Genomic DNA, 16118 nt, shown 5'->3' on the forward strand with positions numbered 1-16118 from the left:
TTCTTCTAGAGTATCCTTGTCTTTATCAATCGGGTCTTCCATCCTCGAAGATATAGCCGAATCTGAAACTGACTTGGAGATATTTAACGATTGGGGCCCCCCTTTTGCCGCCCCATTTACCTCCTTTATTCCTGCTGTTACCTCAGTGCACATTAGTGTCTCCCGAATCTCCCGAATCTCACAATCTTCATTGGAAGTAGGAATGTTGCCAGTTGAGTAGGTAAATCTGAGTTATCTTCATGATTTGTATTAACCAAGGTTATGTTATTCTTAAAGCTTACTACTGTTCCATCCTCATCCAAAGGAGCCTCAGCTTTAGCAGTTTCATTAATATCTGCACCTTTTTGTGTTAATTTTTTTAGGAACAGTTCCACAGTTAAATTGAGGAGGGTGCAGAATTGTCTTACCTGCCGCCTTCCTGTCGCTCTCCTTTAAAGTAGCTGCCGGGACCGATGCTGCCAATGTTGCTGTCTCAGCGTTCGCTGCCGTTTTTTCCGCCTACCCCGTCACTCTGTCTTCTGTAGCTGCTACGTCCGTAGCGAGAGTAGCGAGAATTAGAGCGGGGTTGGGGCAGGGGCTGGGGTTGTAGATACAGCTTCCGTATTATGCTTATGTATAGCAGCCGCTGCCGCTGCTGCAGTTGCAGCGGTTTTAGTATTCCGCGTGGTACGTGGAGGATGTTTAGGCGACATGTTTTCTGGCGGAATGAATGCAAACCTCGCCTTAGCCAGACCCAGCAAATCGCTGCCAGATCGAGCGAGCCTGTTCTCCAGCCAGTCTCGCACTGCACGCCAGATACTCGAGGAAAGCCACAACATCGGCCAGGGTATCCGTTAGGAACAGCGTGAAAGAATGTTGCGCTGCGTGCAATGCAAAAACGTTGTAGAGCTAGACCAGGTGGGCGAACCAGGGAAATACGCTACTTCTGTGCTTCAAGCTGTTCTGTTCGTTGCCGTTAGCCCCAGCCGTCTTTTTTTCTCCTCACCGGTTCACAGCCTGCCGCATCAACAGTTTACAAATCACGGCTTATCTCCCATTTTTTTACAGTCTTTGCAATCCTCAGAAGACGCCTGTAGCCGCTGCTGACATCAGAGTGGAGGGAGAGAGTTCTTGGACCGCCGCCAGCAAGAGTCCTCACTCCGCCATCTTGGACTCCGCCTCCCCAGGGTCTTGCTCACATTTAAAGTGAATTGTCTCAGAGTGATTTCAAGGACTAAACAGACATGAAGTTCGAATCTCCTCAACGTTGTAAGCGTAGGGGCGTTCTAAATGAGACCAGGTACTGACTGGACTCAGAAACGGAACTTTGGGGCATATTTACAAGAAACTGGCGGAGCACGGTGTTATGCCAAAATTGGTAATGCTGCGCTCCGACAGCTTCAAAATGCAGTGATGCCCCGTGTTACCAAGAACACGGTGCACCCCTGCGTTATCCCTAGCACTGGTGCCAAAAAAGCTGCCTAGCTCCAGCGCAGACACTCTAGGATCATTTTGCGAGGGGGCCTGCACTGTAGGGGCCATTGTTTATGTGCAGGAAGGGATGCCTTCCTGCACATAAACAATCTTTACAGGTGATTTGCTCAGTCTATATGTGAATGCAGCACACGTGGAAAGAGTAGATCTGGTATTCCCTGGGGGTATATTTGGCGCTGCCCCATACCTTGTAAATATGGGGCAGCATCAAAAAGCAATGGGTGTTGCAACAGTAACACCCACTGCAACACCCATTGCCCGCCCTTTCCACGCTAAATGCTGCGTGAATATAGGCATCATTTACAAGGCGGCGATAAGCCACAACAAGTGGCTTAACGCAGCCTTGTCAATAAGGCGAAAGAGATAACGCTACCAGAACGTCAGAAAAAGTGAGGTTCTGGTGGAGTTAACTTCTTGTAAATATGCCACTCTTTCTCTGGGGTTGACCCTGGAGCTCGAGGCTTGTGAGTGAATTATCCCTACAGTACAGTACACCGACTGCTCTTGTGGTGTGAATGAATAAAGACGCGGACATGAACTTCCTGGGAAATTCGATGCAGTGCGTTGCATTATAATTTAGTAAATTGCATAAAGTGCACGATAGATATGTTAATATTTATCTAAGCAAGGTGTTCTTGTAGAAGGGTGGCTTCACCTTGCTAGAGTACGGTATAATGCAGTTGTAATTAGGTGGACAGGATATCCGTCACATTTGTGACAGAGTAGTAACCATCTGGAAACCTCTAAATCCAGCCCAAACTCTGGTAAAAAACTGTTTATTGTGTAGTACACACGTTTCCTTAATATGTTTGTTTATTAGCAGTTTATATATACAGTGGCTTGTAGAAGTCAGTCAACAACACTCTTATGCTCTAGCAAGGTGAAGCCACCCTTCTACAAGAACACCTTGCTTAGAGGAATATTAACATATCTATCGTGCACTTTATGCAATCTACTCAATTATAATGCAACGCAGTGCATCAAAGTGTCTGTGCTGCATTGTATGAAAACGTGCGGGAAATCCTATTCAACTTAACGAACAGACACATTGAAATTCCTTCCACAATTATATTAAATACATGGACTTCCAGAAAGATTTCTTTTTTAACTACTCGAGAATTTGTATATTTTTAAAACATGTGTTTTTATGCAACAATATTGTAAAGGTTTTAATTAACCACACACAATAAAACTTACTTATACTTATGCCTATTCAACTTACTGCAAGTACATTACGGTATAATGCAGTTGTAATTAGGTGGACAGGATATCCGTCACATTTGTGACAGAGTAGTAACCATCTGGAAACCTCTAAATCCAGCCCAAACTCTGGTAAAAAACTGTTTATTGTGTAGTACACACGTTTCCTTAATATGTTTGTTTATTAGCAGTTCATATATACAGTGGCTTGTAGAAGTCAGTCAACAACACTCTTATGCTCTAGCAAGGTGAAGCCACCCTTCTACAAGAACACCTTGCCTAGAGGAATATTAACATATCTATTGTGCACTTTATGCAATTTACTAAATTATAATGCAACGCAGTGCCTCAAAGTTGCTGTGCTGCATTGCATGAAAAGGAGAGAGCAGCATAGAGCCATATCTAGTACATTATTGCACTGTATCTCTGACCCTCTGCACTGGAGCACTTCAATGCCTTGAACTACACACACACACATCCTTGTACCATAGTGCAAGAGTCAGTCTGTACATGATGTCTAGGATAGGTTTTGTCCTGGAAGGATACTGTTGCAGTAGAAAATATTATCCTTAGACATAGGTTAACACTTTTCCATGTTTATATGAGGCCTGCACCGTAGAGCACATCTGAAAGTTTGAGAGAAAATCAATCTTGTTTTATGACTTTGAGCCTGCCTGTCTCTGGTTTTTAGAGAGAAGGTCTGCCCTGTCAGAAAGCTGTTCATGGGGACTGATAGACATTTCAAGTAGAATGGAGTACCAGGGTTGCCTGGTACCGGTGGTTTCTACAAGATTGAGCACCTGGGATGTTTGCTGAATCTTACTCACCACTAGTGGTAGTAGTGGAAGAGTCAGAAAAGTGTAAGCAAATATCCCTGACCAGTTCATCCATAGTTCATTGCTCATGCACTGTGGGTGTGGGGACACAGAGGTGAAGTTTGGGCCTTTTGCGTTTTCTGAGGTGGAGAACAGGTTTATCTGTGGAGTTCCCCAGTGTGTGAAGTAGCTGTTTAGTACTTGTGGATTGAGATCCCACTCCTAGATGTGAACCTGCTGCGTAAGTCTGCTAGGTCTTGTCCACCCCAGGAAGGTACTCTCTTAAACAAATAGATGCAGGGATTAAGTTCCCAAATCCAAATTGTTTGAGCTAGAAGGGAAAAGTAACGAGATTTGGTACTACCTTGCTTCTGTAAGTAGTACAACGCTGTCATATAGTACTACCTTCCTTGAGGAAGGCTATGAGGAATAACTGGATTTTCAAGAGTAAGAGGTAGTTAATGTGATATCCATGCTGTTGTGGGGTCCCTGCTGTGATATTGAGATGCGCCCCTTATCCTTGGGATGCATCCATGGTATTGGTGACCTACGGTAAAGGGTCTTTGAAGTGCCGGCCCCTGACCAATTGTTGCTGTTCCACCACTATATAGAGCAATGAACATTGGCTTTTCATAGCACTAGATCCTCCTTCTGACCCTTCGCTTGGGAACATTGTGCTGCAAGGCACTGTTAAAGCAGTCACATGTTCCGCCTAGCATGGAGCACTATGGCGATACAGGAGGACATCATGCTGAGAAGTCGCATACCTGCTCTGACATGTAGATGGCGATTTAGCTGAAAAATAGGCACAGGCTGTTGGAAAGCATTGACTCTGTTTGCTGGGTAGGCTTTGCTTGTTGCCATATTAAGAGTTGGCCCTAGAAGAAAGGGCTATGTCTGCTGAGACTAGATGTGACTTGATGTTGACGGTAAAGCCTAAGGTCTGTAGTACACATATCATGGTTTTTGTATGGGTGAGACATTGTTGTCGATTGAGCCAAATAGAGAAAAACATGGATGCACCCTAGTCTTAAATGTGGTGCGACCACAGCCAGGCATTTGGTACAGACCCTTTGAGAGATGGTTACGTGAGCATTAAAACTTTGAATGGGTAATGCTGGCCACTTACCTACAAAGTGCATGTAGCGTCAGTGGATTGGGTGGATGGGGATGTGGAAATATGCATCCTTCAGGTCCAATGCTGCCACAAAGTCTCCTTGCTGCAGCAGAGGTATGACGTCCCAAAGGGTTACCATGCGGAAAAGTTCTGACACTATGCATCATTTGAGAGGTCTGAGATTGAGAATTGTTCTGAAACACCCGTCCTTTTTGGGAATAATAAAGTACAGGGAGTAAGCACCCTTCTTTTGGTGCTGTGAGGGGACATGCTTGATGGCCCCTTTTTGGAGTTGGGCTAGCATTTCTTCCTTTAGGAGGTGTATGTGATCCTCACTGAGGTGTGAGGTGGTATATTGGGGGGATGAGTGAAACTCTAGATAGTAACCATGTTGAAACATGGCTAGACCCATTTGTCTGAGGTGATTTCTTGCCACCTTAGCAGCATATCTATGATTCTCCTCCCATCAGTTGTTACGTGGTTAGGCTGGAGTTCTAAGAAGTCAATGTTTCGTAGTGGTGGAGACTCCCCTGTGTGAACCTGCTTTGGCTCTGTCTTCGCTATTACGCATGTACCCTCCTCTTGTCTAACCCTCTAAATGTAAGTCTGATAGGGATGCTGTTGCTACAGTTGCCCCTGGTAAGAACTTGCATAGGGGGAGGTAGTTTTAGAACCTGCATGATATTACTGATTATGAAACGGTCCATTTTGACTAGTGGTTTGGAGGGCCTTTTTGACCTTAGCTGTATCTGTATTTCCTATAAGTTTTCCTAACATTTGGTCAAACTGTGACCCCAAAAAATGCTCTTCATCAAAGAGGAGATTAGCTAGGTGTTGTTGTACCTTCAGTGTAAATCTCGAGGTACGCAGCTATGTGTGACGTCAAATGTGGACACTTTTGTTGACCCCTCACACTGTGGTGTCTGCTGCATCGAGGGTGCAATGTATAGATGTGTTCAAGATGGTCCTACCCCCTGTGTCCAGTTCCTCTTCTCTTTTTATTCAGCAGGCAGGGTTGAAGTAACTCCTGCATCTGGTCCCAAATGGCCCTAATATACTATGCCACTAGGCCAACAGAACTGGCAGTGCACCAGTGGTTAGCTGTTTCTGTGACCACCCTCTTGCCAGCTGCTTTCAGAATCTCGTTGTCAGTGGTGGGGCACCCCTCATCCATTGAGAGATTGTAAGCTTACATGCCGAGTGGAAGACTAAGAAATCTGGTTTGACATCTCCCCTGATGTATGGTGGGTCAGAAGCTAAATTCATGTATTTCTGCTCTATCCTAGAGGATACTGTCCTGGCTTTGACCTTGTCCATAAAGTGCTCTGAAGCTGGTTTGTGTAACAGAAAACAATGCTTCCTATGGACAATCAGCAATTGATACTTAATATATAATAGCAAAATCTCAATAATCGAAGGCAAAGAGATGTCTGAAAGAGAAAAGGCATATAACACGAATTTTGTATGAAATCACATTGTTTATATAATGTAATGGCTTGCCAATATTCGAGACGAGACACACAGGTGCAGTTCTCTCCACAAGACGAGCATGATTTATTTCCGCAGCTGACCTTGGCGGCACAATTTACTGCATTCTCCTCCCCAAATTGGGTATTCGACCACTAGACGGATTGTCGTCCCTGCATTTCATTTAAGGCTAATTAAGAGTTCAGCCACTTTCATCATGGGAATATACCCTGGTAACAGATTATCGCCCCTTCAATTTTTTAAGGCTAGCACTCTTGAGCCTTCCTGACTGCCAGTACTCCTCCCCACTATAGGTGCCCGGCTGGGCCCTATGTGAGTACCCTTCTTCATTTTCACTCCCACATGGTACACACCACACTATCTGACAGTTATCCCCAGGTGCCTCTTCATTGCTAGGTTCTGATGAGACCCCATATTGACACTAGGGACAAAACATCGTCGAATACATAAAGCAAACCAATTTTCAGCCACTATTATTGTATTAGTAGGCGGCGAGCACATATTATGTACTGATTTAATGGTCGTCTTTGTATAATTTGATGAAACCTCGTTTTTATGTCACAAACAGTCACAGCCTTGAAATATAGGATTCACAATCACTTGGGACACCATGCACTGGATTTAAAATAATATGAGTACATTATATACACAACGTGATTTCATACAAAATTCATGTTATATGCCTCTTCTCTTTCAGACATCTCTTTGCCTTCCATTATTGTGATTGTGCTGTTATATATTAAGTATCAATTGGTGATTTACACAGGGACCTTTGTTTGCTGTTTAACTGTAAAGTACCCTGGTTCTGATTGAGTAGAGTGTCCCTTGCATTTTTATATCCTGAAGTTAGTTTGGGCATGCCCTTTAACATAGGTAAGATCTCCATAGTTCACTCGCTTTCAAGAGAGGCTCTCCACTAACAAATCGTCCTCCTACTGACCTACATGGAAGTACACTTCACGGTATTAGGCTGCCCATTGTATTACCTTGTGGTATGAGGACGTATCGTCTGAAGGGAGGGTTTGGAAGGATATAGGTCTGTGTCAGGGTACATGAGGGTCTGCAGAATAATCATCCCCCTCACCTCACTCCCCACCTATGTTGTATGGCTCATCCTTGTGGCAGGGGCTGTGTGATCCTGTTAAGTATTCTGGTGAACCCATAGGCATATATGCCATTTGCGGTGTGTCTGGAGGTGGCAGGGGAAGGACAGCAGGAGTGCAAGAGACAAAGTGGATGGGGCCCGTGCCCAGATCCTTTCGCCTCTTTTTGTGCCTGGAAGCTGGGTCTAACTTGCGCTTAGGTGGTAAGGTGTCTACTGCTCTGGACAGTGATTTATAGTAATCTTTCTCATCTGTAGATGGATATATAGTTTCTTTTTGCCAGACATCAAGCCTAGCTTGGAGCCAGTTATGGGTTGGTTGCTCCGAGTTGTTGGGGCTTTCCGAGCCAGTGGTTCTCGATGTCCAAGGTGTGGCCCTCGGAAGTGGCACCTTCAAAATCAGTGGATTTGGTGTCGAGTAAGATCTCGACTCCTGGGTTTTTGATGTCTGCTAGGCTTTTGTTGCCGATAGTATCTTGAGGCATGTTGGTGCTTTCGATGGCCTCATGGGCTTTGGTGTAGAGTAAACTAAATTTTTAGTACTGGTCAGGAATGTTGTGAGCTAGTGGAAGGGGGGTGCTGGTGGCTCCATGGACTTATCATGAGTATGACCTGTGCTGGGGCCATGGGTCACTCTGGAGGGCTGACTTGACTTCAAGGGACTAATGGTCCGACGCCTTCAGCGGTAGTGCTTTGCCACGCCATGAGGGACTTTGGTAGGATTGGAATGAGGATCTGCCATTGTCTGTCTGCGTGGCCCTATTGCCTCAATGCTTTTGAGGGGTTGTTTCTGCTTCTCATCGGAACCAAACCACCTCAGGCGGTGGTTGATGTGCAGGAAAGTCCAATGGCCTGACTTCCTCAATGTCCTTGGCACTGGGGTTTTTCCCTGAAGATGTCCATGGTGTCCTGCATGGAGTGTCTTTGCATCTTATGATGTGCCCAGCATCTGTCCTTTCAATGAAGTAGAGTCTTTTTGCACCTGAATGAGAGGCAGGCCTCTCACTTGGTGTTGTTGTGTTGAGTTGACAAACACAAATTATACAACTGGTAAAGGTCAGACCAGGGGTAGTTTGTGCTACACCAGGGGCAGTGTTGAAATGGGGAATATTTCCTCTCCATCTGAACATTCTCGAAGTAAAAAACATAGAGTAAAATCTTTGGGAATTAAGGTCCTTAGCTGGGCCCATGGCTCAGCAGTGGGAAGCCTGTCGATCATCGGTGTTGTGGAGATCTCAGTAGGGAGTCAGCAGTAGTATGTTGTTTTCTGCTTTAATTGGTGTAGCAAGAAGACTAGGAAGGGTAATGAAAAGTGCCTAAGGTTGCTTCGATCGTGGAGCCCTATTCATCTCATCCAAACCCGATGGCGGAAAAAATAATCTAAAATGGAGCTGGTGTCCATGCCAAATACAGGGATAAGAAGGAATCACCATATGCCTCGTAAATCAAGAGAATGGTTTGAAGAAAAACACATTGCAAACATCTGAGCCCAACATTAAAGGCAGAAGTATGCCAAGCATGTGTATCTACAGCAACATCAGATATGAACAATATGTTTTAAACATATCCCACCGAAAACTGATGCAAGGTAATACAAGTCCCACAATCTCTTTGTTCAGATACTACAATAAATGGGAAAGAGGCAACCCAGTTAGAACTCCATGCCACCAACAATTTGGGCATCATATAGAGATTGCTGATTCATCCTGAAGCTCTTTATTCAAATATGAAAGCACCACATTGAGCATTTTGTGACTAGTACCCCACCCAAGATCCCACTCCCATTATCTTGAACCCATGATTTGGGTATAACACTGTCCCCATAACCAATAGACACATACGTGGTGGTTGTCATCGACTTCCATGTCTCTTCTTACAAGAGATCATCACTATAATGAAAAGTTATGAAATTTGAGCTAGAAATGTTAAGGAGGGTCCCACCACACTTCCAGATAAGCGCCATTGACTTCTAGCGGAACAAATAGATACGTTCAAAATACTTCACATTGTCTACAATGCGTTTGAGGGAGCAGATTCAGAAATCCGCTAAGACACATCCCAAGATCAGGTAATGGAGTGCTCGATGCCCAAGCCAATAAACACAGAGGACAATTAATAAAAGTTTTTAATCCTTGACTTTGGATCTCAGTGAATTCTCCAATGAGAACATTGCCAGTCTTCAGGCAACCACCCCACTACAACAGGGAACGCCTGGTTCGTGATGGAATCAGTCAATAGAGAATGATATTCAAAGGTGACAGAAGATAGATCCCCAAAATCCCCACAATAAAAGATTACCAAGGTAGCTGCCCACCATTAACATGATGACCGTGATGCACTGTGCATGTTCAGATATTCAGCATGTCACCTCCTGGACCTCATGATGTCCAGAAGGTGACATTCTGGCATGGTACAAAAGACAACAAATAAAAAGCACTGTAAATAGCTGTACAGTGTATTGGAATGTATCTGGTATATAGTTTATTGGTATGTGATGTATAGGAATTTATATGGTATAAAGGGACACGAGTATGTGGGAAAGGATATAGGTCTTTTTACATTTAAGAAGGAGGTTGGTGTAGGTACCAGGGTACTCAATGAGTCAGAATGTCAAAGAGTTGCTGTTAGAAAGCAGAGTTGGAGCTTCTTGAGCGTCTTCTTTTATGCTTCTGAGTTGGTAACTGGTCTTGTTTCTGAGAGGGAACTCCAGTGGTTGCAAGGTCTAAATTGGTACTTGCCAAGGAAAAGAAGTAAAGAATGTGATACATTTGTGGGCTTGGAAATTACCAGAAGACTGACTCAGCTAGTTATCAAAGATTAGGGTCATGGACTGATTTAAATCATTTAAGGATTGACTGATTGCCATCTCATGAAGATTATTTTAGAACAAATCAGTTTAAAGTACATTCTTGATAACTTCATGTAGGATACGCTGGAGCAGAGGGGCGTCATCCCACTTAAGTTACCCCCAAAGATGAAAAATAAAATAGTACTACATTTTATTTTTCATCCTCCTGTCCTGAACTGAGCATCAGGACAGGGGTGAGGCCGCTACTGAATGACAGAAGCAGGGAGGAGAGTGGGCTGTTTGTGCACTTTTTAAAGTGCAAATGTCCCTTCGGTTGGCCATCTCGCGGCAGCCTATCAGACATGCACACTTTGAAACCTTTAACCCGGCTGTCTTAAGAAAGCTGGGTTAGAGTAACTGTAGGCAGGGTGCTGGGGAGCGCTGAGTGAGACTGCTCCGTCCAATCATGGTTCTGGGCTAACAGCATGAGAGCAGCACAAGAATTGGCACCCGCACTGCAACATCCTCCATGCAACATCCTCCATGCAAACCTCTTTTGAACCAGAAGAAGTCTGGTTCAAAAGAGGTTTGGCATGGAGGACGTTGGTTCAGGGTAGTATTTTTTTTTAATTTGTGTGCACCCAAACCTACCCACACTCCACCATAGATGCCAGACACCACCCTACTGAAAGAGGGAAAGATCAAGGAGGAGCCTGATAAGTCACCTGTTATAACCAGGATTAGAATATGCATGAAGGCTTTGGATGTGTGTGAGTTATGGCGAAATGTGCTGAGTGTGCAATACCTGAGAGTCTCCTTAATGGCAGCTTTTACCAGAGGGACACTTTTCAGCACTTTCGACATTTCTCCCTGGGCTTCTGCCTTTGCAGTGAGAACCTCTGCCCGCAGCTTGTCCTGTACCATGGGGTAACGAGCCAGCTCATACAATGTCCATTGCAAGGTCATTGAGGTCTGTAAAAAGAGGAATTCACAAACATTTCAGCTCAGTGAAACAAAGCCTAAACTTTCTTCATAAAATAATAATCCTGCCCTAGAAATATTGAAATCAACAACTTCAGCATATTACGCATTAGTCAGAAGCAAACATTAAGAGCCAGGTCTAATCTGCAAGCACAAGGGCACATGGCAGCAGAAAATAACATCTTAGGCCACACCTCAAAAAATAATTACAGAATTTAATTCAAGCTACGATAAAATGAATGTTTAAAAAACATTGCTGGAGAAAGGCATGGCGTGAGCATCACATATTTCAAGCAGTTAGATGCAACATCTTTGGCTTTAGGAAAAGTGGATGTCTGGCAATGCAGGGGTTAACATGACTCTAATGCAGGCAAAGACATTAGCCCCTGTAGGCCCCAGTTGGGTAGTAATAGACAAATATAAATGAGACGCAGTCGGTCCCTCACATCCGTAGGCCCCAGGGCCACTGTTCCTCCAGCACTAATGACAGCTACATCTTTGGTGAATATCATCCTGAAGTCACTCTATTTGGTGGTGAAATTCATAGTTTCTGGTACTCGGGTGACCTCAAGTTGAAACATTTGTAATACGCAGTTTTAGACGCAGCAGGCAGAGTATCAGGCTGAGGCGTTTGTGTCAATATTTCAACTAGTAGACTGGAACAATGGATTTACAACACAGCAGAGGACCAAATGATGCAGCAGGTTGACTAAATAACACAGCAAGAAAAGGCAAATTATGTGGTGTAATGCAGCACATTTGTGATAGTATTACTTAATGATTTGTTAGGTTGAGCGTAAGCATACGACCTCTTGTACACTTTAGATACTTCTATTGTGAGCTTAAAGCCACCCTAGCCTTTGATTTGTTTGTTTTAGTGTCCTTTAAAAATCCTTGCCTGCTACTGGTCAGTCCTGCCTCTTTGCCCTGGCTTTTCTTTTTCATTCCTCCCACACAGCAGGGACTAACTTCTGGGACTAACTACTGTATCACTATGCTTTTGTCATGTTTATGTGTTCTTTGGGGGACTTTTTTTTTCTTAGTTTCCTGCTTGTCTTTGGGACAGATACCTATTTCATTTACAACTATTATCACTGGCTCCTCATTCACAAGCACCGTCAATTCAAACTTCTCATACAAAACCCTACATAACACAAGAGCAGAATACCTGAAAAGCAGCATGCACTTTCAACAACCCACCAGACATCTACACTCTCCTCGCTGTCACTCGCACGCATTCCCAGCATCCACAAAAGTAAAACTGGAGGCCACTCATTCTCCTGCAGCGCACACAAGATATGGTATGAGCTCCCTCAACACATCACCAAAGTAAGTCAGCTAAAAGGCCTCCATTGGTCACTCATCGCATCCTCTCTCACTAGTAAGAAAAATCCAACTAAACACGGAGACCAGTCGTTTCTCATACTCCATCTCCAGCTGAGCATCTTATCTCACCATGCGCCTGCGGTGAAACTGAAGAACTGAGGTATGGGTCCTAGATGAGTTAAAAATATTACCCAGTGCTGTTTATGGCTTTGGCAGAGTCTGATAAAGGTGCTCGAGTCAACACAGATATTCGAATCGGGTTCAAATGTACCTTCGTAATTAGGGTTATATTCATTTTTCTTCCTTTGTATTATTTTGCTGTTACTAATGCAGATGTCTGTGTTTCATTATTTCCTATTTCTGCTCCTTAGTATGCTGGGTGAATATTGTATGTTCCTTATTTCTGCTTGTTTTACCATGTCCGCCAAAGACCTTATCACGCTGGCATTAATTTTTTGAATAGCATTTCGTAAACTGTTATTGAATGTAACCTTTAGTTGATTTTTTGGGGAACACTTCAATGCCTTTATTGTTATAGTACGAGGTTTGTTTTCTTAAATCATCACATTTACCAGTACACATCCAGAAATTATCTGTCATTATAAATAATTATTCAATCTTAGATGGAAATGTGTATATGTCTTTTTGGAAATGTAATTAAAATGTTCTAATCATTAATGGTTTATATGGTCAGCAAAAAAAGGCAAAATCAAGCACTTATGCCCTCCATTTTGGTTGAAATGTACTTCCCCTTGTACAATAGCAAGAGTTAACACCTCAAGTGGAATTACAAGATAGAGGAGTTCTCCGCAGATCTCATGACTTTCACCCAGAAACTCCATCTCCTAACATCAGGTGGATTTTCCAGCTGAAAGTGAGGAATAACCAGGGGAATGAGGACAGAATCACTGATTTCTATGCAGGGGCGGCCTTAGGCATGTGCAAGCTGTGCACCTGCACAGGGCCACCAAACCCCAGGGGCCACCATGCCAATATATATCCTTAATATAATAATCCTCTGAGGATGGATACATGTTTGCATTGCGGCCCCTGGAAGGGATTTGGCGGCCTTCAGCTCGGTTTCACTTCCAAACACCCTGACCCTCCCCTCTTTACTGGCCTCCGCGCTTCGCTCCGCCCAGACCCCCTCTTCCGGGGCCCCCTACCTACGCTCCCTGCTCAGGGTCGCTATGAGCCTAGATCCGCCCCTGTTCCATGGCAATTCCTCATTTCTTCGGAGGCTACCTCCATGTCAGTAATCCTGGGTCACTTGTAATGAAGCCACAAATGTTCCCGGTAAGCCTAGTGGGTTAGAACATGTTCTCCTACCAATGGAACCGAGACAAACCATTGGCCATCTTTACCGTATTGATCTATGTCTGTTCCAACGCCCAGTATTGCATCCTAGTATAACGCTTTGCCACCCCATGGGGGTCAATTTGTGCTATATTAAAACGCTAAAACAGAAAATATAAAAAAAGTATTACGAATAGGTAAGTTTATTAATTTTATGGAAATTCATGTTTTTATTCTTCCTTCTCTCATCGTAAAAGTTCCTAAATTGATACTTTTAGCAAAGATAATCTTGTGTTCTATTACATGGTACCTGATTAAAAGTCTTGGGTGAATACTTGAAAAGAGGCAGTGATTGTCACCATTAGAGTCTTGCATGTCTGAGTTTCCTTCTTACCGTATCCACCCCTCCGGCCATCAGTTCGGTCACACTGGCTTTGATGTCATCGATGTGCAGCTTGTCCTGCAGCAAGAGATTTGCTAGAACCCCGCTGTATTCTTTTCTGTTCTTCTGGTTGCGCCTCAGATCCCTGTAGATGTTCTGGATGCATTTGTCCGCTGTAAAAATTGAGAGAGTAAAACCACTTGAATGTACTGTGAATCCAGACGTATTCAGTGAATGGAGGGAAGATATGTGAGTGGAAGTCTGAGGATCAGACGAGGATGGATAGGAACGCTTTCTATGGTAGCGTCTAAGGGGTATTGGAACTACTGGGTTTAATGAACTTATTCCAGCTGGGGGATTTTATTAATTTTATGAAATGACAGAAAAATTCAGGCAGCCAGAGAATATGCAAAATGTCAGTTAAGTCAACTCCTGGAGCCCCATAGAGGAGTTCCAATTACTGGTTAGAGTCATAAGCTTGCAGCCATTTGGGTAAAGGTAATGCTTTTTGTAGGACAGCTAGTCCTGCAACCTGAAATTCAGCAAGCCTGAATGCATATTTTTTTTAAAGTGTGGAAATGGTGGTATTAATGGAACCTGTGGAGACTGGTGGATTTTAAAATGAGTAGGGCGAAATGGTTTGACCCAAGTGTAACGCGCTAACGCAGCGAGCAAGCCTGAGTTAAAAGATGTGCAAGGGCAGTTCTTTCACCTGGGTACAAATTGTGCATTTTACTGTCTACATTTCGATATGACTTACATTTTTTTTCTTTTTAGAAAGGTGCAAATGGTACCGTCCTACACTCAGTACGCTGCATACTCAGACCCAAGATTCACCCTGCCCTCACACACACAGATCTCTCTGCACGCACTCAGACACAATACTATGCCTGCTCTCACACAGCTACACTGCTCTCCTTACACTTAGCTTACCCTGCACACACACAGCTTACCAAGCTCTCAAACAGCTTAACCTGCACTCACACAGACACACAGCTTACCCTGCACACACACAGCTTAGCCTGCTCTCAAACAGCTTAACCTGCACTCACACAGACACACAGCTTACTTTGCACTCACACAGCTTACCTTTCACTCACATAGACACACACAGCTCATCCTGCACTCACACAGTCTAGGTTGGGGGAGGGCACAGTCTGGGGTATGAGAATAGGTGCTCTGTGTCAACAGCTCATGGGGTCCTGGATTCTCTAGCAGTCATCACTGTGAAGTACTTCACTAGATGCTGCTCTTTAAAGCCTCGGTCTGCAACATTCATGTGGGAAATAGTGGGTAGCCTAAGCCCCTGCAAGTCAGGGTTATGCAACATGAAGTGTTTACTCGTTTTACTAATGACAACAATGGTGCTCATAGCCTGCAAAGGGTGGTCTAACTAGATGAGCATTCTCCCACGAAGAGGGTTTCTGGGTGCTGTGACTCCTCAAATCCGGAAGGTAAAATCATGTTGCACATTACTGCTTTTAGACCACGTCGTACGTGGTGTGATCTCACAGGGAGCAGCGCATCCAGTGTTGGGCTCGGCTTGTATTCATCTAAGCAAGCTGCTCGTCCTGATTTTGACTCTGAAATGTATTTTCAACCCTTACCCTGGAGAAAATGGCACCTCTTGTCCTAAAAACTCCGAATTAGTCCAAGTTCACGCACGGTGTAAAATGAAGTCGGCTGCCCATCTGCTGAACTCAACTTGCCTGGAATTTTCATTCTGTTTTAAAACATTGTTTGAGGCCCTTCTCTGATGGGGACCTGAGGTATTGGCCACCAACTGCCCCTTTATTAGGAACATTCATGTTCTGTATTCAGGTATGAATGTTCTTTGAATGACGATCTGCTGTTTGCACTGCAGATAGAAGAAAAGAGTCCCTTGTGCAGGGAAACTTGTGCAGCTCAGAACCTTTTGATATTAATAGAATGCATAACAATCTAATTTTATAAACGCTCATTGTATAAACCTTCACAGTACATACTAATAGAATATGTATTGATATCAAACTCAGTGGTACTCTTTTTATCAACCTCAGAAGGATGAAATGCTGAGTGCCCTTACCAGGATTCAAACATTTGTCAAATGGGTTATATTCAGATCTCTGCAAAAGACAGTGCACTGGACAATGTTATGGTATATTGATTTG

General features: G+C 43.9%; 1 protein-coding gene across 1 annotated transcript in view; it reads right to left on the reverse strand.

Annotated features, from left to right (window-relative positions):
* Positions 1–16118, reverse strand: part of LOC147729003 (cholesterol side-chain cleavage enzyme, mitochondrial-like) — a 228275-nt gene that overhangs the window by 39754 nt on the left and 172403 nt on the right. Inside the window, exons 5-6 of the mRNA XM_086959279.1 lie at positions 13981–14141; positions 10789–10955 (exon numbers count right to left, since the gene is read on the reverse strand). Of these exons, the coding sequence (XP_086815405.1) occupies positions 10789–10955; positions 13981–14141 (328 nt within the window). The remainder of the gene's footprint in view (positions 1–10788; positions 10956–13980; positions 14142–16118) is intronic.

Source organism: Lissotriton vulgaris, chromosome 2_2 (genome assembly GCF_964263255.1).
Source record: "Lissotriton vulgaris chromosome 2_2, aLisVul1.2, whole genome shotgun sequence".
Lineage (NCBI taxonomy): Eukaryota > Metazoa > Chordata > Amphibia > Caudata > Salamandridae > Lissotriton > Lissotriton vulgaris.